The sequence below is a fragment of the Oncorhynchus clarkii genome, chromosome 31 (assembly GCF_045791955.1).
Source record: "Oncorhynchus clarkii lewisi isolate Uvic-CL-2024 chromosome 31, UVic_Ocla_1.0, whole genome shotgun sequence".
Lineage (NCBI taxonomy): Eukaryota > Metazoa > Chordata > Actinopteri > Salmoniformes > Salmonidae > Oncorhynchus > Oncorhynchus clarkii.
Window position 1 is genome coordinate 9,952,218 of NC_092177.1, and position 22,186 is coordinate 9,974,403.

The 22,186-nt window shown below is 43.7% G+C and overlaps 1 protein-coding gene across 1 annotated transcript in view; it reads left to right on the forward strand.

Moving 5' to 3' along the window:
- The window catches only part of LOC139390535 (glutamate receptor 3-like), a 277,696-nt gene that overhangs the window by 164,989 nt on the left and 90,521 nt on the right, over positions 1-22,186 (forward strand). Inside the window, exon 4 of the mRNA XM_071137711.1 lies at positions 3,341-3,528. Within this exon, the coding sequence (XP_070993812.1) occupies positions 3,341-3,528 (188 nt within the window). The remainder of the gene's footprint in view (positions 1-3,340; positions 3,529-22,186) is intronic.

The following is a 22,186-nucleotide window of genomic DNA, read 5'->3' on the forward strand; positions in this document are numbered from 1 at the left end:
TCTTCCTCATGTCTACTCCCAACCACCCTAGTCTTCCTCATGTCTACTCCCAGCCACCCTAGTCTTCCTCATGTCTACTCCCAGCCACCCTAGTCTTCCTCATGTCTACTCCCAGCCACCCTAGTCTTCCTCATGTCTACTCCCAGCCACCCTAGTCTTCCTCATGTCTACTCCCAGCCACCCTAGTCTTCCTCATGTCTACTCCCAGCCACCCTAGTCTTCCTCATGTCTACTCCCAGCCACCCTAGTCTTTCTCATGTCTACTCCCAGCCACCCTAGTCTTCCTCATGTCTACACCCAGCCACCCTAGTCTTCCTCATGTCTACTCCCAGCCACCCTAGTCTTCCTCATGTCTACACCCAGCCACCCTAGTCTTCCTCATGTCTACTCCCAGCCACCCTAGTCTTCCTCATGTCTACTCCCAGCCACCCTAGTCTTCCTCATGTCTACTCCCATTCACCCTAGTCTTCCTCATGTCTACTCCCATTCACCCTAGTCTTCCTCATGTCTACTCCCATTCACCCTAGTCTTCCTCATGTCTACTCCCAGCCACCATAGTCTTCCTCATGTCTACACCCAGCCACCCTAGTCTTCCTCATGTCTACTCCCAACCACCCTAGTCTTCCTTATGTCTACTCCCAGCCACCCTAGTCTTCCTCATGTCTACTCCCAACCACCCTAGTCTTCCTCATGTCTACTCCCAGCCACCCTAGTCTTCCTCATGTCTACTCCCAGCCACCCTAGTCTTCCTCATGTCTACTCCCAGCCACCCTAGTCTTCCTCATGTCTACTCCCAGCCACCCTAGTCTTCCTCATGTCTACTCCCAGCCACCCTAGTCTTCCTCATGTCTACTCCCAGCCACCTATTCATCCACGGATGCCATTTAACCCAGTTAAGGTACATGCTCTCTTAATGTCAGACACACACACACACACACACACACACACACACACACACACACACACACACACACAAGCACACACACACAGAAGATTGCCATGATTTTTTATCATTTTATCCAGCTGGGTGTGGGAGATGAGGTTTTAGAACATATGCCTCAGGAATATGACGCATGAATTCTACATTCTGTCTATTTCAAAGTCTCTCTAATGCAGGCCGTTTGACTTACGTTATCTCTTAACACCTGAGGGGGGTGGGGGGTGGGGGGCGGGGGGCACTGTACAGACTCCTCATATATCACAGCAATGATTACATTATGGAACCCATGGTTACTTAGCTGTCGTTTACTCTGCTCATTTAGTGGGGGATTGAACAGTCATGACCTGAATGTGTGTGTACATGTTTGTACAGTGTGTGTGTGTTCCTTCTCCACGCTCCTCACCAACAGGTGGAGAGGGGAGTTCCGCAGGGTTCATGCTGAGAGTAGAGACGTTAACACTCGCACTCCAGTCGCAAAAACTACCACTTGACAATTCTGAGCCAGAACGGAGGAAATGGAAATGCTAAAATAGTGAGGAGAGTTTAGTGGAACGTTGTTTGTTGTTGTTGTTGTGCTCTGTGTGTTTGGCACTGTAAGGCTAATGTCTGCAGTAGGTCTATAGAGATAAGGCTTTAGCGAGGTGGACTGATGCACTGGGAATAATAAATTACATGCTTTTCTCTCTGTCTCGTGGCTCAACTTTCTGTTCACTACTCTGCGCAAAGGCTATTTGCATAATCCCCAATGACCAACTGAAAACAGTCCTTTTTTTTTGGTTGCAATAATATTAAATCAGCATTTGTCACCATTATGTCTGATAGGTAGATGTTGCTGTTGTAGTGAGTTCTGTACGGTATGGCTTGAGTCCCTATTTGTAGAGTTCAATGGGTAGATAATGGAAAAAAACAGCTCAGTACACCGACATTTATGAGAACAATTACATTGTTTCTGGCTTAATGAAATACCAGCGCTACGATTTATTTTCATTACCCCGCTCATGTTCTCTCTCTCTCTTTCCATACATCGTAAATGTATTGTTCTTATTTCAGCTCGTAGAAAACGTACAATCTCTCGCTGCGAGAACTAGCTCTGTTAAATGAAAATATTTCACATGTGAATTAATCATGAATCATTCAAATGACTTCTTCTTCTTTCTAATGTACTGGTAACCCTATTCCCCACACAGTGCACTGCTTTTGACAAGAGTCCGATGGGCCTATAACATGGAGATCATCAGCCCTCCTCTAGTTAATAACATGGAGATCATCAGCCCTCCTCTAGTTAATAACCTGGAGATCATCAGCCCTCTAGTTAATAACATGGAGATCATCAGCCCTCCTCTAGTTAATAACATGGAGATCATCAGCCCTCCTCTAGTTAATAACATGGAGATCATCAGCCCTCCTCTAGTTAATAACATGGAGATCATCAGCCCTCCTCTAGTTAATAACATGGAGATCATCAGCCCTCCTCTAGTTAATAACATGGAGATCATCAGCCCTCCTCTAGTTTATAACATGGAGATCATCAGCCCTCCTCTAGTTTATAACCTGGAGATCATCAGCCCTCCTCTAGTTAATAACATGGAGATCATCAGCCCTCCTCTAGTTAATAACCTGGAGATCATCAGCCCTCCTCTAGTTAATAACATGGAGATCATCAGCCCTCCTCTAGTTAATACCATGGAGATCATCAGCCCTGATCTAGTTAATAACATGGAGATCATCAGCCCTCCTCTAGTTAATAACATGGAGATCATCAGCCCTGATCTAGTTAATAACATGGAGATCATCAGCCCTGATCTAGTTAATAACATGGAGATCATCAGCCCTCATCTAGTTAATAACCTGGAGATCATCAGCCCTCCTCTAGTTAATAACATGGAGATCATCAGCCCTCCTCTAGTTAATAACATGGAGATCATCAGCCCTCCTCTAGTTAATAACATGGAGATCATCAGCCCTCCTCTAGTTAATAACATGGAGATCATCAGCCCTCCTCTAGTTAATAACCTGGAGATCATCAGCCCTCCTCTAGTTAATAACCTGGAGATCATCAGCCCTCCTCTAGTTAATAACATGGAGATCATCAGCCCTTCTCTAGTTAATAACCTGGAGATCATCAGCCCTCCTCTAGTTAATAACCTGGAGATCATCAGCCCTCCTCTAGTTAATAACATGGAGATAAGACATCTTGCTCTGGTCTCCTCCACACCCACCCCTCGTCTTCATGTGATATTGTCTTGTCAGTGCAGAAGGACATCTACTGTTATTTCCGATTGTAATGAGGAAACATGACCTAATGCCACATTAAACACGTTATACATTAAGCACCTTCCTTAGTTGATTGCACTTATGGTAAACAGCTCTGTTTTTCTGTTTCGCTCTCTCTCTCTCTAGGTTTCTCTATCCTTCAAGCCATCATGGAGTCAGCGGTGACCAACAATTGGCAGGTGACGGCTCGGTCTGTGGGGAGCATCACGGACGCAGCAGAGTTGAAACGGATCATCGAGGAGATGGACAGGAGGCAGGAGAAACGCTACATCATCGACTGTGAGGTGGACAGGATCAACACTATCCTAGGACAGGTAAGGACTTTATGGAATATTTATTGACTCAAGACATTTCAGCTTTAAATTGTTTATACGTTTTCGAAAATGTTCTACAAACAAAATTCCACTATGGGATATGTTGCGTTTATATGTATGTTCAGTACAGTGCCTGCAAAAGTATTCATCCCCCTTGGCATTTTTCCTATTTTGTTGCATTACAACCTGCAATTTAAATGCATTTTTATTTGTATTTCATGTAATGGACCTACACAAAATAGTCAACATTTCTGAAGTCAATTAAAAGATAAAATAAAAAACGGAAAAGTGCATATGCATTCACCCCCTTTGCTATGAAGCCCCTAAATAAGATCTGGTGCAACCAGTTACCTTCAGAAGTCACATAATTAGTGAAATGAAGTCCACCTGTGTGCAATCTAAGTGTCACATGATCTGTCACATGATCTCAGTATATATACACCTGTTCTGAAAGTCCTCAGAGTCTGCAACACCACTAAGCAAGGGGCACCATCAAGCAAGCGGCACCATGAAGACCAAACAGGTCAGGGACAAAGTTGTGGAGAAGTACAGATCAAGGTTGGGTTATAAAATAATATCAGAAACTTTGAACATCCCACAGAGCACCATTTAAATCCATTATTAAGAAATGGAAAGAATACCGCACCACAACAAACCTGCCAAGAGAGGGCCGCCCAACAAAACTCACAGACCAGGCAAGGAGGGCATTAATCAGAGACTCAACAAAGATACCATAGATAACCCTGAAGGAGCTGCAAAGCTCCACAGCAGAGATTGGAGTATCTGTCCATAGGACCACTTTGGGCCGTATACTCCACAGAGCTGGGCTTTATGGAAGAGTGGTCTGATAAAAGCCATTGCTTAAAAAATAAAATAAGCAAACACGTTTGCTGTTTGCCAAAAGCCATGTGGGAGACTCCCCAAACATATGGAAGAAGGTACTCTGGTCAGATGAGAGTAAAATTGAGCTTTTAGTCCATCAAGGAAAACGCTATGTCTGGCGCAAACCCAACACCTCTCATCACCCCGAGAACATCATTTTTTCATCGGCAGGGACTTGGAAACTGGTCAGAATTGAAGGAATGATGGATGAAGCTAAATACAGGGAAATTCTTGAGGGGAAACCTGTTTCAGTCTTCCAGAGATTTGAGACTGGGATGGAGGTTCCCCTTCCAGCAGGACAATGACCCTAAGCATACTACTAAAGCAATATTCAAGTGGTTTAAGGGGAAACATTTAAATGTCGTGGAATGGCCAAGTCCAATTGTGTATCTGTGGTATGACTTAAACATTGCTGTACACCAGCGGGAACCATCCAACTTGAAGGAGCTGGAACAGTTTTGCGTTGAAGAATGGGCAAAAATCCCAGATATGCCAAGGGGGGGGTGAATAGTTATGCACGCTCTAGTTTTCATTTTTTCTGTCTTATTTCTTGTTTGTTTCACAACAAAAATAATTTGCATCTTCAAAGTGGTGGTGTAAAGTGGTGTGTAAATAAACTGACACAAACCCCCCAAAGATCTATTTTAATTCCAGGATGTAAGGCAACAAAATAGGAAAAATCCCAAGTGGGGTGAATACTTTCGCAAGCCACTGTATATGTTACTATTCATGGCATGGAAGGCGAAGGGCCTGGTTTCTGAGAACTTCCACAAGGCTGTGAATGATATCTGTGGTGTTGATGTTTAGGCCGAGGTCAAAAGCTGGAGTCCAACTATGGTAAATTCAATTGATTGGACATGGTTTGGAAAGGCACACACCTGTCTATATATGACCGGACGAAAATTCCGAAAATTGCTTTTGAATGTTTAAGTACCTACTTGAGAGCTCTCTTTGTCTACACCATTCAGCATTGTTCACACCCTCTTATTAAGCCATCTCCACCCATCTCTTTAAGGATTCACACGTGAGGTCATGTGCTAAACAGTGAGTAGTGTAGTAAAGATTATAACTGAAAGTGGTAGTCACACGCAATACGGAAAAATTCCAGGTAAACAAAGTGTCCAGATAAAAACATTTCCTAAATATTGGATGATGCTTGGACTGATGGGTGCTAACCCAGACACACTTGTCTAGAATGATGGGTGCCTACCCAGACACACTTGTCTAGACTTATGGGTGCTAACCCAGACACACTTGTCTAGACTGATGGGTGCCTACCCAGACACACTTGTCTAGACTGATGGGTGCCTACCCAGACACACTTGTCTAGACTGATGGGTGCCTACCCAGACACACTTGTCTAGACTGATGGGTGCTTACCCAGACACACTTGTCTAGACTGATGGGTGCTTACCAAGACACACTTGTCTAGACTGATGGGTGCCTACCCAGACACAGTTGTCTAGACTGATGGGTGCCTACCCAGACACACTTGTCTAGACTGATGGGTGCCTACCCAGACACACTTGTCTAGACTGATGGGTGCTAACCCAGACACACTTGTCTAGACTGATGGGTGCTAACCCAGACACACTTGTCTAGACTGATGGGTGCCTACCCAGACACACTTGTCTAGACTGATGGGTGCTTACCCAGACACACTTGTCTAGACTGATGGGTCTCTACAGAAGTTGTAACGATACAGACAAACGGTTACAGTGTACCGTAAATAATATACAGTATGTAAAAGATCAATATTAATAACAAGATCAGAAATAGACAGTGTCAATAAAATGTAATAATATACAGTACGTAAAAGATCAATATCAATAACAAGATCAGAAATAGACAGTGTCAATAAAATGTAATAATATACAGTATGTAAAAGATCAATAACAATATCAGTGGTAGAAGAGGTAGTTATCTGCATACGATCAGGGGTAAAGTGGCTGAGCTGCAGGATTTTAAAAAATTGTATCAGCAACGTGTGTTAGGAGAGAGTCATTTGAATAGAGGCACTTCAGATAGTGCTGATCCGTCCAAACCATGCATGAATAAGGGAATCTATATTCGAAAAGCCTGTTTCTGTTCTGCCCTTGACTTTGGTGCAGGGCATGTGATGTCCATAGCCTCTTCATCGCAAAACTCCCTGATCTTCTCAAAAATATATGTTTGTCAAGCTGTGTCCAGTCCAGGTGGTGCTTTTACAGGCAGAGCATCTATGGATGGAAGGATGTCAGCGTTGTGCAGCAGCTGAAACCTGGTCCCGACTGAGTCCGAACACTCCTTGTCGACAACAACACCAGACTCCAGAGCATTGAAGCTGTAAAACAGGAAATAAACAAAAATATTAAGACATTACAGCCTTGCACAACATCAATTCACCTCCCCAGTTTAGATAAGAAGAATCACCTCATACAATGCAATGAAAATGATATTCACCTGAAGTGCTGGTACTGCTTGATCTGTGGCAGCGTCCTGAAGTACGGAGTCAGGTGTTGTTGCCAGCCATAGCTTTCCACCAGCACAGTACTATCCTCCAGTCCAACCAGCTGTGGGATGTTGATCCCTGTCACAGTGCTGTCATTCACAACACCAGCAATCTCAGACAAAGTGTTCACTCTGGTCTTTCTGAAGCTCAGCTTGAAGAGGCTATATAACTAGCAATGCGAAATGGCATTCTGAGATAACATTACTACAAACAGATCATAAATGGAATGTTAGCTAGCGAGACAGCTATCTAGCATCAGCTAGCTAGCTAACAGTCAGCTTTAACTTGGGGTCTTTTGTGTATACATGTGTATACATTAGCTAGCTAGCTAAACAATGAAGCATAATCCCAGTACATAGAGTACTGGCAATATAAACCGAGTGTCATAGCTAGCTAAGGTTAACCAAATGGGTCCCATGTTAGGTAGTTAGCTAGCTAACATTAGGCTATATTATTACACACAGATCGTAAACATAATGTTAGCTAGCGAGCTAACAGTAAGCTTTAACTTGCAATGAAAACAACTTTCTGACCAAATTATAAATGTATAATATCTGAAACTGTAGCTAGACTCCACATGGATGAATGCTTCACGGCAGACTGCCACCCCTTTCAATAAGACGTCCTGTGTCGTTTCCGTTCTTGTGTCAAGTCACTCTGGTTCACACTGACCGCGTACAATGCCATAAAAATCCTCTTAAGCTTTAGCCCCCACCCAAACTCTGACCATTTCACTCGCGCTAGCAGAGCTGGTTTGGCTGTTTTCATGTTATCCAGAGTGGTGACTGTAACTGTGCTCCTGGCAACAATTGAATTATACTTTTTCTTTACAGATGTTTACTGACACCGGCCATATTCAACCGGTGTTGAGCGTTGGTAAATTCATCTGTTATTCTGCGCTCTGTCACACTCAGACGAGCGAAGTTCTATTGAAATCGATACATAGTCAAGTCTTCTGTTAAGTTTCAATACGAGATTCTTTAAAAAAAGCCACTTTAGACAGGATTACCTACTGACCAGCTCAAATAGACAGAATTGTGCTGTATGGCAGACCAATCCAAACTCATCTCTCGGCATGTCCAGCCCACTCATTATCTCAGCCAATCATGGCTAGCGGGAAGGTTGCTGTGTTTTTCTTGTGGCTTAACCAACTAGGCTCGTAATTTTAAAAAATAACAATATTTACAGATGGTATACAAGTTTGTTGTTAAGGCACATGAAAGTTCACATGTTCGAGATGGCATCTCTGCTCCAAAAAAACTATTTTGATTTAAAAAAAGTTTACTTTCAAACGGCTGTCCTGTGAGGTGACACCTGTGACATATGTCTAGTTTCCTGAAACAGGTCACATAAAAGGTCCCACAGTTGACAGTTCATATCGGAGCAAAAACCAAGCAAGGAGGTTGAAGAAATTGTCCATTGAACGCCCGAGACATGATTGTGTTGAGGCACAGGAAATGTTGGAGTCTGCTGTTGATTATACTGCAGAGGAATATTCCGTGATTGCGTTTGACGCAGATTCCATGGTAAACGTTGTGCTGTCACTTCCCAGAAGTGATTAGATTCTAAGGATTCTTCAATCACATTGAGCTGATTTCTGACCTGCTGTTCACTCTCTTTCCGTAGTGTATTTCTCTATTGTTTTAGTGATTCACCATAGTGAAAGCGTAACCTAAGGTATTCTGGGTCTCTGTTTTTGGTTGCATAGGTTTCTCAATTACTTTCTTAGGTTTTTGCATTCTTCATCAAACCATTTCTCATTTTTAGTTGTCTTAGGTTGTCTGCCGGAATTTAAATGTGATGTTAGCTGATAGGTACCTTCACTTCACTACTTTAGTAGTAATAGTATTTTTTCAGGAAGTTGTCTAGGAGAGATTGAATTGGCCAATGTCTTTTTGTTAGGTTTCTACACTATCCTATTTCCATCTATAGCATTTCCTAATAGCATGCAGTTTGCTTGGCTTCAATGCCTCATGGTTGAGTATTGCTCTGTTCAAGTAGATTGATAAAGTAGTCTACAGTGCTTCTGCTAAGAGCTGAGCTATAGTTGTACCTACCATAGGAGTCCCCTAGAAGCATATTATTGACTATGTACATACCCAGCGTGCGACAGAGCTGCAGGAGTTGTGACCCGTTTTTGTTGGTTGTGTTGTCGTAGTTGTGTCTAGGTGGAATGAAGGGTATCAACTCCAGGTAGGTGTTTATCCCCCTGTGCGTTGCGGGTGTCAGTTTCTTGTCCAGTTCTGGCATTTAGATCATCACAGACTAGTGCATGTCCCTGAGCCTGGAAATGGTTATTCTCCCCCTCTAGGATGGAGAAGCTGTCTTCATTAAAGCATGGGGATTCTAGTTGGGGGATTTAGGTAGCACATAGCAGGGCATTTGTCTCTGTCGAGATCATTACCTTATTTATTTCTAACCAGATGCTCCTGATTTGATTAATTTAATGGACTGGGTCTGCTCTATATCAAATGTAAAAGAGGGGTTGGGGTGGCACACTTTTTGGATTACCTGTTCAGGAGTCTTATGGCTTGGAGGTAAAAACTGTTGAGAAGCCTTTTTGTCCTAGACTTGGCACTCTGGTACCGCTCGCCATACGGTAGTAGAGAGAACAGTATATGACTGGGGTGTCTGGGGTCTTTGACAATTCTTAGGGCCTTCCTCTGACACCGCCTGGTGTAGATGTCCTGCATGGCAGGAAGCTTAGCCCTTGTGATGTACTGGGCCATACGCACTACCCTCTGTAGTGCCTTGCGGTCAGAGGCCAAGCAATTGCCATACCAGGCGGTGACGCAACCAGTGAGGATGCTCTCGATGTTGCAGCTGTAGAACCTTTTGAGGATCTCAGGATCCATCTTTTTAGTCTCCTGAGGGGGAATAGGCTTTGTCGTGCCCTCTTCAAGTCTGTCTTGGTGTGTTTGGACCATTCTAGTTTGTTGTTGATGTGGACACCAAGGAACTTGAAGCTCTCAACCTGCTCCACTACAGCCCCGTCAATGAGAATGGGGGCATGCTCGACCCTCCTTTTCCTGTAGTCCACAATCATCTCCTTAGTCTTGGTTACGTTAAAGCACAGGTTTTTATTCCGGCACCACACTGCCAGGTCTCTGACCTCCTCGCTATAGGCTGTTGTTGGTGATCAGGCCTACCACTGTTGTGTCATCTGCAAACTTAATCATCGTGTTGGAGTCGTGCCTGGCCATGCAGTCGTGGGTGAACAGGGAGTGCAGGAGGGGACTGAGCATGCACCCCGGGGGGGCTCCAGCGTTGAGGATCAGCGTGGCAGATGTGTTGCTATCTACCCTCACCACCTGGGGGCGGCCCGTCCGGAAGTCCAGGATCCAGTTGCAGAGGGAGGTGTTTAGTCCCAGGATCCTTAGCTTAGTGATGAGCTTTGAGGGTACTCTGGTCTTGAACGCTGAGCTGTAGTCAATCTCACATATTTTTTTCCTTTTGTCCAGGTGGGAAAGGCTATTGTGGAGTGCAATAGAGAGATTGCATCATCTGTGGAACTGTTATGGCGGTATGAAAATTGGAGTGTGTCTAGGGTTTCTGGGACAATGGTGTTGATGTGAGCCATTACCACCCTTTCAAAGCACTTCATGGCTACGGTCGTGAGTGCTACAGGTCTGTAGTCATTTAGGCAGGTTGCCTTTGTGTTCTTGGGTACAGGGACTATGGTGGTCTGCTTGAAACATGTTGGTATTACATACTCAATCAGAGACATGTTGAAAATGTCAGTGAAGACATCTGCCAGTTGGTCAGCACATGCCCGGAGTACACGTCCTGGTAATCCATCTGGCCCCGCAGCCTTGTGAATATTGACCTGTTTAAAGGTCTTACTCACATCGGCTGTGGAGAGCGTGATCACACAGTCGTCTGGAACAGCTGATGCTCTCATTTATGCTTCAGTGTTGCTTGCCTTGAAGCGAGCATAGAAGTGATCTAGCTCGTCTGGTAGGCTCGTGTCACTGGGCAGCTCGCAGCTGTGCTTCCCTTTGTAGTCTGTAACAGTTTGCAAGCCCTGCCACATAGGACGAGCGTCGAAGACGGTGTAGTATGATTCAATCTTAGTCCTGTATTGACACTTTGCCTGTTTGATGGTTTGTCGCAGGGCATAGCAGGATTTCTTATAAGCTTCCGGGTTAGAGTCCCGCACCTTGAAAGCGGCAGCTTTACGCTTTAGCTCAGTGCGGATGTTGCCTGTAATCCATGGCTTCTGGTTGGGGTATGTACGTACGGTCACTGTGGGGACAACGTCATCGATACACTTATTGATGAAGCCAGTGACTGATGTGGTGTACTCCTCAATGCCATCGGAAGAATCCTGGAACATGTTCCAGTCTGTGATAACAAAACAGTCCTGTAGTTCAGCATCTGCTTCAATTGACATTTTTTTTTATAGACAGTGGTGCATCATGCTTTAATTTTTTGCTTGTAAGCAGGAATCAGGAGGATAGAATTGTGGTTGTATTTACCAAATGGTGGGGGAGGGAGAGATTTGTATGCGTCTCTGTGTGTGGAGTACAGGTGATCTAGAATGTTTTTCTCCTCTGGTTGCACATTTAACATGTTGATAGAAATTTGGTAGAACTGATTTAAGTTTCCCTGTATTAAAGTCTCTGGCCACTAGGAGCGCTGCCTCTGGGTGAGTGGGTTCCTGTTTGCTTATTTCCTTATACAGCTGACTGAGTGCGGTCTTAGTGCCAGCATCTGTCTATGGTGGTAAATAAACAGCCACGAAAGTATAGCTGAAAACTCTCTAGGCAGGTAATGTGGCCTGCAATTTATCACAATATACTCTACTTCAGGTGAGCAAAATCTAGAGACTTCCTTAGATTTCGTGCACCAGCTGTTATTTACAAATATGCACAGACCACCCCCCCTGGTCTTACCAGAGTGTGCTGTTCTTTCTTGCCGGTGCAGCGTATATCCTGCTAGCTGAATATCCATGTTGTCATTCAGCCATGATTCCATGAAACATAGGATATTACAGTTTTTGATGTCCCGTTGGTAGGATATTCGTGATCAGCTTTTCCACTCGCCGTCGGCGGATCCTATCGAGGCATCCCGCTTATTGTCCTGCGCCTCTTCCTCTTGCAAATAACGGGGATGTTGTCCTTGAGGGTGTTTGGAGAATGTCCTGTGTGTCCTCCTTGTTGTAGAAAAAATATTTGTCTAATCCGAGGTGAGTGATCGCTGTCCTCATATCCAGAAGCTCTTTTTTGCTGTAAGATACGGTTGCAGAAATATTATGTACAAAATAACACATAATAGAACAATTGGTTAAGCGCCCGTAAAACTGCTGCCAATTCTTCCCGGAGACATTTTTAAGTTAGCTAGTTAAGAATAAACAAATTCTTATTTATAATGATGGCGTACCCCGGTGAAACCTGGACAAGCCTATGGGACTCCCAGTCACGGCCGGTTGTGATACAGCCTGGATTCAAACCAGGGTGTCTGTAGTGACGCCTCAAACACTGTGATGCAGTGTCTTAGAACCATGCACCACTTGGACTACCAGCTCTCTGTAACCCAGAGGAAAAACCAGTGGGTCCATCTCCTCTATATCGTGGTTCTTCTAGAATAACAATTTCTGTATTTCAATGTCTGCGTTCCTGCTCTTCAGGCCAAACGTAGATGACCTCAGGCCTTGGATATTCCAGGATGAGAGTTTTTTTATTCATTTATTTATTTAACCTTTATTTAACCAGGTAGGCAAGTTGAGAACAAGTTCTCATTTACAATTGCGACCTGGCCAAGATAAAGCAAAGCAGTTTGACACATAGAACAACACAGAGTTACACATGGAGTAAAACAAACATACAGTCAATAATACAGCAGAAAAATATGTTATATACGATGTGAGCAAATGAGGTGAGATAAGGGAGGTAAAGGCAAAAAAAAAAAGCCATGGTGGCAAAGTAAATACAATATAGCAAGTAAAACACTGGAATGTTTGATTTGCAGTGGAAGAATGTGCAAAGTAGAGATATAAATAATGGGGTGCAAAGGAGCAAAATAAATAAATAAATACAGTAGGGGGAGAGGTAGTTGTCCATAAAGTGGCCAACGTTGTTAGTCGTGTGGTTTGGGGTTTGGGCTCAGACCAGCATGTCCCCCCTGCCTACCTCCTCTCTGGGCTTAATGCCTCTACACTGCATCATACCCCTCTCATTGTATTCCACTTGTTGAAATAATTTCATTTAGCTATATTATATTGGTTTCTCCCTGCTTTACAATATCCCATCAATGAGTATTAGTTTCTGTCTAATTTGATACCCGGAGTAATAGATTAATTCTGAATTGCTTTTAGTATACATTTATTGTGTCTAATTTTATTATCTTCGTGCCGCTAAATGTCCTTACTCGATAATTGTACAAAAATATATATATTTAACCTCTATTCATTTAGTTCAGGATAAGCATCAGCTTTTAAAAGCATCAGTAGAGAACCTACTGTACTCAGACATTTTAATGGCTGCATCTTTAATGGTGCTCTCAGATTTACTACCTATAATAGTACTAATCTGTATGTGTTCTAAGCATTTTGATGTGAATTCACTCAATGTCTCTATGCTGGTATTTAATGAGGGTTTTCTCTCTGGTGTAATCCCCCCCCCCAACACCCCTCAGTATTTCCCTTGTTAATTTACTGTAGCGTTTAAGAAGAGAGGAGGCATTCAACATAGTCCTTCACCTCTCTCCAGGGTAGCATTTTAAGAAGAGAGGAGGCACTCAACATAGTCCTTCACCTCCCTCCAGGGTAGCATTTTAAGAAGAGAGGAGGCACTCGACATAGTCCTTCACCTCCCTCCAGGGTAGCATTTTAAGAAGAGAGGAGGCACTCGACAGTCCTTCACCTCCCTCCAGGGTAGCATTTTAAGAAGAGAGGAGGCACTCGACATAGTCCTTCACCTCCCTCCAGGGTAGCATTTTAAGAAGAGAGGAGGCACTCGACATAGTCCTTCACCTCCCTCCAGGGTAGCATTTTAAGAAGAGAGGAGGCACTCAACATAGTCCTTCACCTCTCTCCAGGGTAGCATTTTAAGAAGAGAGGAGGCACTCAACATAGTCCTTCACCTCCCTCCAGGGTAGCATTTTAAGAAGAGAGGAGGCACTCGACATAGTCCTTCACCTCCCTCCAGGGTAGCATTTTAAGAAGAGAGGAGGCACTCAACATAGTCCTTCACCTCCCTCCAGGGTAGCATTTTAAGAAGAGAGGAGGCACTCAACATAGTCCTTCACCTCCCTCCAGGGTAGCATTTTAAGAAGAGAGGAGGCACTCGACATAGTCCTTCACCTCCCTCCAGGGTAGCATTTTAAGAAGAGAGGAGGCACTCGACATAGTCCTTCACCTCCCTCCAGGGTAGCATTTTAAGAAGAGAGGAGGCACTCGACAGTCCTTCACCTCCCTCCAGGGTAGCATTTTAAGAAGAGAGGAGGCACTCGACATAGTCCTTCACCTCCCTCCAGGGTAGCATTTTAAGAAGAGAGGAGGCACTCGACATAGTCCTTCACCTCCCTCCAGGGTAGCATTTTAAGAAGAGAGGAGGCACTCGACATAGTCCTTCACCTCCCTCCAGGGTAGCATTTTAAGAAGAGAGGAGGCACTCGACATAGTCCTTCACCTCCCTCCAGGGTAGCATTTTAAGAAGAGAGGAGGCACTCGACATAGTCCTTCACCTCCCTCCAGGGTAGCATTTTAAGAAGAGAGGAGGCACTCGACATAGTCCTTCACCTCTCTCCAGGGTAGCATTTTAAGAAGAGAGGAGGCACTCGACATAGTCCTTCACCTCCCTCCAGGGTAGCATTTTAAGAAGAGAGGAGGCACTCGACATAGTCCTTCACCTCCCTCCAGGGTAGCAGTAGACACACTCACAAACATGCACAATAAAACTCAAAAACACGCACACGCACACAGTTCCGTCGCCTCATCATGGGGTGTCTAAGCTTCAGCTGATTGGACTAATTTTGCCAAAGCCTGATGACTCTGAAGCAGCTGGACTTCGCCCTGTCTAGACCCCTATTTTAGTGTGTCCCATTATTCCGTAACTCTAGCCTCCTAGGGTGTACCATTATTCCGTAACTCTAGCCCCCGAGGATGTCTCATTATTCCGTAACTCTAGCCTCCTAGGGTGTACCATTATTCCGTAACTCTAGCCCCCGAGGATGTCTCATTATTCCGTAACTCTAGCCTCCTAGGGTGTACCATTATTCCGTAACTCTAGCCTCCTAGGGTGTACCATTATTCCGTAACTCTAGCCTCCTAGGGTGTACCATTATTCTGTAACTCTAGCCTCCTAGGGTTTACCATTATTCCGTAACTCTAGCCTCCTAGGGTGTACCATTATTCTGGGGTTTATTGGGCTCTGCTGTAGGGCTGAGATTCATTGGGCTCTGCTGTAGGGCTGAGATTCATTGGGCTCTGCTGTAGGGCTAAGGTTCATTGGGCTCTGCTGTAGGGCTGAGGTTCATTGGGCTCTGCTGTAGGGCTGAGGTTCATTGGGCTCTGCTGTAGGGCTGAGGTTCATTGGGCTCTGCTGTAGGGCGGAGGTTCATTGGGCTCTGCTGTAGGGCTGAGATTCATTGGGCTCTGCTGTGGGACCTGGGTTTAATGGGCTCAAGGCCATCAGAACGGACCAAAAGACATATGTGGTGTGTTGGTGCTGGGCGGGAACAAAAGTTTGCACACACTCTGGCCCAGAGTTGTCTCTTCGTTTTGCTATTGGCCTGCTGTTGTCCTGCTGTTGTCATGCTGTTGCAGAGCAGATGTCTCAATGGGTTTGTTTTGTTACTGCTGTGAAGAGTGCCGATAGGACACATAATAAAGGTCTGTATATTCTGTGATGATCAGTGCAGACAAATCAACTCTGTAGTTTGTCGTCAATACGCTGTACTGCACTGCAGATAAATGAATCCAATGGTGAGGCTTCCCTCACAACTTAATGGATAAGGTACAACTACTCTCTCTGGAAGTGTTCCAAATGGCACCCTATTGTTCCAGAGCCCTATGAGGCCCTGGTCAAAAGTAGTGCACTATATAGTATAATAGGGTGCCAATAGGAACACATCCTCTGACTCATCCCAATGACTGTGATTCATACTGAAGAACAATCCACTGTTGTGATGATGTCATAGATAATGTATGTAGCATTGCACCAACTGTTGAGGGACAGATAACAGAAGGCATATCATTAATCCACTGAGGACAGTTAACAGAAGGTACAGTGCCTTGCAAAAGTATTCATCCCCCTTGGCATTTTTCCTATTTTGTAGCATTACAACATGTAATTTAAATTGATTTTTATTTGTATTTCATGTAATGGACCTACACAAAATAGTCCAAATTGGGGAAGTGAAATGGAAAAAATTACTTGTTAAAAAAAAATCTAAAATAATTAAAAACTGTGATGCCAGCATATTCATTCACCCCCTTTGCTATGAAGCCCCTATATAAGATCTGGTGCAACCAATTACCTTCAGAAGTCACATAATTCATGAAGTAAAGTCCACCTGTGTGCAATCTGTGTCACATGATCTGTCACATGATATCAGTATATATACACCTGTTCTGAAAGGCACCAGAGTCTGCAACACTACTTAGCAAGGGGCACCACCAAGCAAGTGGCGCCATGAAGACCAAATAGCTCTCCAAGCAGGTCAGGGACAAAGTTGTGGAGAAGTACAGATCAAGGTTGGGTTATAAAAATGATCCAAAACTTTGAACATCCCACAGAGCAACATTAAATCCATTAGAAAAAAAAAAAGAATTCTGGCACCACAACGAACCTGCCAAGAGAGGGCCGCCCACCAAAACTCACAGACCAGGCAAGGAGGGCATTAATCAGAGAGGCAACAAAGAGACCAAAGATAAGCTGAAAAGCTCCACAGCGGAGATTGGAGTATCTGTCCATATGACCACTTTAAGCCGTACACTCCACAGAGCTGGGCTTTATGGAAGATTGGCCGGAAAAAAGCCATTTGCTTTCCTTTTGCTGTTCACCAAAAGTCATGTCGGAGATTCCCCAAGCATGTGGAAGAAGGTACTCTGGTCAGATGAGATTAAATTGAGCATTTTGAGCAAATTGAGCATCCATGAAAATGCTATGTCTGGCGCAAACCCAACACCTCTCATCACCCCCAGAACAACATCCCCACAGTGAAGAATGGTGGTGGCAGCATGATGCTGTGGGGATGTTTTTCGTTGGCAGGGAAACTGGTCAGAATTTAAGGAATGATAGATGGCGGTAAATTAAGGGGAAATTTGTGAGGAAAACCTCTTTCAGTCTTCCAGAGATTTGAAACTGGGATGGAGGTTCACCTTCCAGCAGGACAATGACCCTAAGCATACTGCTAAAGCAACACTCGAGTGGTTTAAGGGGAAACATTTAAATGTCTTGGAATGGACTAGTCAAAGCCCAGACCTCATTCCAATTGAGAATCTGTGGTATGACTTAAAGATTGCTGTACAACAACGGAACCCATCCAACTTGAAGGAGCTGGAGTGGTTTTGCCTTGAAGAATGGGCAAAAATCCCAGTGATTAGATGTGCCAAGCTTATAGAAACATACCCGAGAGACTTGCAGCTGTAATTGCTGCAAAAGGTGGCTCTACAAAGTATTGATTTTGGGGGGTGAATATTTATGTCCACTGTTTTATGTTTTATTTATTGTTTGTTTCACAATAAAACATATTTTGCATCTTCAAAGTGGTGGTAGGCATGTTGTATAAATCAAATGATACAAACCCCCCAAAATCAATTTTAATTCCAGTTTGTAAGGCAACAAAATAGAACAAATGCCCAGGGGGGTGAATACTTTCGCAAGCCACTGTATTTAAGTTAATATAATGTATTTGAATCATCATCCACTGATGAGGTCAGTTAACAGAAGGTTTTTAACCCTTGTTTTGTCCTAACCCTCCTGCTGTGTTCCGGTCGAATTGGACCGATTTACAAGTTCTCTCTCTGAAAAATGTAGTTAATTTAGTCTGATTGTCATAAGGATCCATAACTTTGTCCACACAGGGCATCTGAACACACAAAATACCTGTTGCTGATTTTCATTACATGTTGTGTGTTTTTGTCCGCTTCTGTCCACCTGTGGTGTTCCGGTCAAAAATGACCGGTCATTAGAAATGAGTGGGTGAGACTACAATTAGTGTTTAAAATTGAGTTCAGGCACATGCCCATTCATCAGATGGACACACTTCCTCTCCCAGACCCCCACATGCATGTGTGTTTGAGCACACACACACACACACACACCCTACTCCCCTTCTTAGCTTCCATGGCAACCCCCATGGGTGTCACACCCTGACCTTGGAGAGCCATTTTATTTCTCTATTTGGTTAGGTCAGGGTGTGATTTGGGTGGGCATTCTATGTTGTCTATTTCTTTGTTTTTGGCAAAGTGTGGTTCCCAATCAGAGGCAGCTGTCTATCGTTGTCTCTGATTGGGAATCATACTTAGGCAGCCTTTTTCCCCACCTAGGTTATGGGTAGTTATTTATTTTCTGTGTGTGTTTGTGTGTGCCACGGTCGGTTTCTGTTTACCAGTTTAACATGCACCTGCGCCTTGGCTCATCTATGACAGGGAATTTGAAGATAGCGAACGTGACAACGGGAATCTTCCCCAATAGAATCTTTTCACTCCTGTTGGCATTATCACAAACAATTGCAACATTGTTTTAATAATATATAGAACTTTTCTCGCAGCTCTGGTATATAAAGCTCTTTTTTGGGCCTTTATTCTGTGGCAGCACAATGACCAAACAATATACTGTATGTGAGGCTCTTGGTTATATCTTTGATCATGACACTGGTGAGGGGGAGAGAGAGTCTGTGTTAAACTTTGACACAAAGTAGTCTGGGATAAATAGCACTATGTTTCATCTGAGTATTTGTTATAGTCAAAATGATCCATACATTATGCATTTTTTTTAACTAATTAACGAGTTGTTTGAGCTCAGGTCAATAAGGCCTACAGGCCATAAATATCAAATAGAAGTTCAAAACTTGTAATGTTCACAAGATCTAAAGTTGATTAAAAAAATCTAACACAAGATTAGGTGATAATATATGTATTATTATGGATTTGTAATCAGCTATAATGGGACGTTCATTTTGGACCGGAACACAGAAATACTAGGGTTAGGGTTAAGGGTCAAACATGAACCGCCACTATGTTTAACAGCAGAGAAAAACCCCTAAATTATATTTTTTCAACTTGAAATTTGATGACTTTTTCTAGAGTGGCCCCAAATGTAGAAAACGTGAAACATCTCCTTTGTTCATATCTCCATGAAAGCTATCCACCACCAGGAGACAACGATTGTCTTCGGGTCATCTGTAAAATCATTTACACACCACACAAACCACAAAGACACACACACACACACACACACAATGAGAAATGGAGATTATGTGTGCTACTGATTTGAACTCAGCCAGCAGCTCCTGAAGAGGAAGATCACCATGGTTGGCACAGTTAGAAAGAACAAGCCTGAGCTCCCCCCTACACTCCTCGCAACAAGTGGGAGAGAGATGCCTTCTCATTAAAGCTTGCCTTCACCCCCACCACCACTCTAGTATCTTACATCCCAAAGAAGAACAAGAATGTGGTCCTCCTGAGCACACTGCACAAAACGGCTGAGATCAGTGACCGTGAGGACAGGAAGCCAGCCATCATCCTGGACTACAACCACAACAAAGGAGGTGTGGACAACCTGGACAAGGTGATTGGAACTTACAGCTGCAGGAGGATGACTGCCCGCTGGCCCCTGGTCATCTTCCATAACATCATTGACAAGATCAATGCTACCTTGATGTCTGATAAGCAGAACAAGAGGAGGGTGTTCCTGGAGCAACTGGGAAAGGGTCTTGTAACCCCACACATTCAAAGAAGGGAGCTCCTCCCCCGCACAGCAGCGTATGCAGCGCTTGTGAAAGCTGTTCAGGGGGCTGAATCTTGTCCTGATCCACCTGAGGCTGCAGCTGGGGCAGACAAGAGGAGGAGATGCCAAGTATGCCCCCCAAAGAAGGACTGTAAAACAAATACTATTTGCTGCACCTGTGATAAATACATCTGCAAAGTCCATGCACACACACTTGCATACTGTCCTACACGTGCTAATTAGAGTTGATTTGATTTATGTTCTTCACATTTTTGTTTTGTATCTGTTATCTTATTTTATTCTTATTGTTGTTGTTTATACCCCTTGTGGGTGTTGGCAATGGTTAAAAAATGTGAGAAGACTAGTATTTTGAAGATGACTTCCACATTGTACAGTATATAAGAATACATCATTATGTTGCCTAAAAAGTTCAAGACTGTTATTGTTTCCCTTCAATAAAATGCATTCAAAACTACTTTCTGCACATTTCTGCTACTTTCTTAGACTATACGAGTGCTATCTCTTGCTAAAAATGTATGTTTACACCTATGCAGTACCTTTAGCAATAATAATAACAATAATATTATAATATATTATAATATACCTCTGCTTTAGCTTCTTCAGGATATGGTGGGTCCCCTGCTGGATGGTTGAGCTAACGTAGGCTAATGCGATTAGCATGAGGTTGTAAGTAACAAGAACATTTCCCAGGACATAGACATATCTGATATGATTAACTCTTGTTAATCTAAATGCACTGACCACTTTACAGTAGCTATTACAGTGAAAGAATACCATGCTATTGTTTGAGGAGAGTGCACAGTTTTGAACGTGAAACGTTATTAGTAAAGAAAACAATTATGACAGGTGTGTTGCAATAACAACGAGTGGTGTCCACTGAATAATTGCAGTCCTTCTGCACTGTGAAGAGGGGAAACCCCAGACATTCACCAAGTTTATGATGAATAACAGGTTGTTTCTTCATGCAAAATAGATCTGTGTTTTGAGTCTGGGAATGCGTGGCTGTGTTCTGATTCTGGGAATGCGTGGCTGTGTTTTGAGTCTGGGAATGCGTGGCTGTGTTCTGAGTCTGTGAATGCGTGGCTGTGTTTTGAGTCTGTGAATGCGTGGCTGTGTTCTGAGTCTGTGAATGCGTGGCTGTGTTCTGAGTCTGTGAATGCGTGGGTTTGTTCTGCCTCTTATTCTCTCCATTCAGGCGTAACTCTCGCCCCTCCTGGGCTTTTTTCATCTCTGCTGGAGTCAGCTTAAAGGCAGAAAACACTCTTGCATGCACACACACACACACACACACACACACACACACACACACACACACATACACACACACAGAGAGACACGCCTGCCTGTCTCCAGCGATCACAGAGAGGGAGGCCTGTATGAATGGAGTCTGGGACAGGCCCAGGGCTCACAAGCTGTTCAAAGACACGCAGTCAGCTAGCTAGGCAGAGACCGCCATATGTGCAAAGAAGAGATGGAGGAAAGTAGGGGGCAGAGAGGGAGGGAGGAAGAACTGAGGAGGTTTTTGGGATTGATAGAAACACATGCTGCTGCTTGTTGAGGGCTGGGAGGGCAGCCATGTTGGAGCTAAAATGGCCTTCTGTAGCCCTGTACCTGCTAAGCTGCAGAGGGGTGGTGTGGAAACTGTGTAGGATTCACCCTTTCATGTGTCTAGAGATTCAGATTCTGCATTGTGTTGTTGTTTATGGGGTAGGTTTTTGTTTGTTCTGAGCTTGAAAACACTGCTGTATGCCAAATGCATATATGAGAAAGAGAGAGAGATATCTATGGCAACAGAGGGTAGACACTTGGCTGATGTCATTGATGACATCAATGGTGTCACTGATCCAACTGTAGCTCATTGTCGCTAATACTTGGAAAGAAGCAAAAAGGTTGAAAGAGTGACAGAAATAGCACAGCGAATTCGGCACTTTTGAAGTTAAAACCCTGAAGATGTGGTGTTTTGAAAGCCCTGGCAACTATCATGTAAAGGCTTTAAAAGATCCATTGACTCTTTGTGACTTAAGAATTAAAGGGGATTACTGTGTTATCGGGATAGAAGATATGACCTATGACCTTACGTAGCCTACTTTACTGTGAGGCTCATGAAGGAGTTTTCTCTTGCTCTGATTAGTCTACTCTGGCTGGGTTTCCTGTAGCGTAACTTTGACATGGCTCTTTGTCGCGAAAAACATACATACATACGATACAATATGATACAATATGATACAATATGATACATATGATACATATGATACAATACATACAATACATACATACATATGATACATACAATACATACGATGCATACAATACATATGATACAATACATACAATACATACAATACATACAATACATACAATACATATG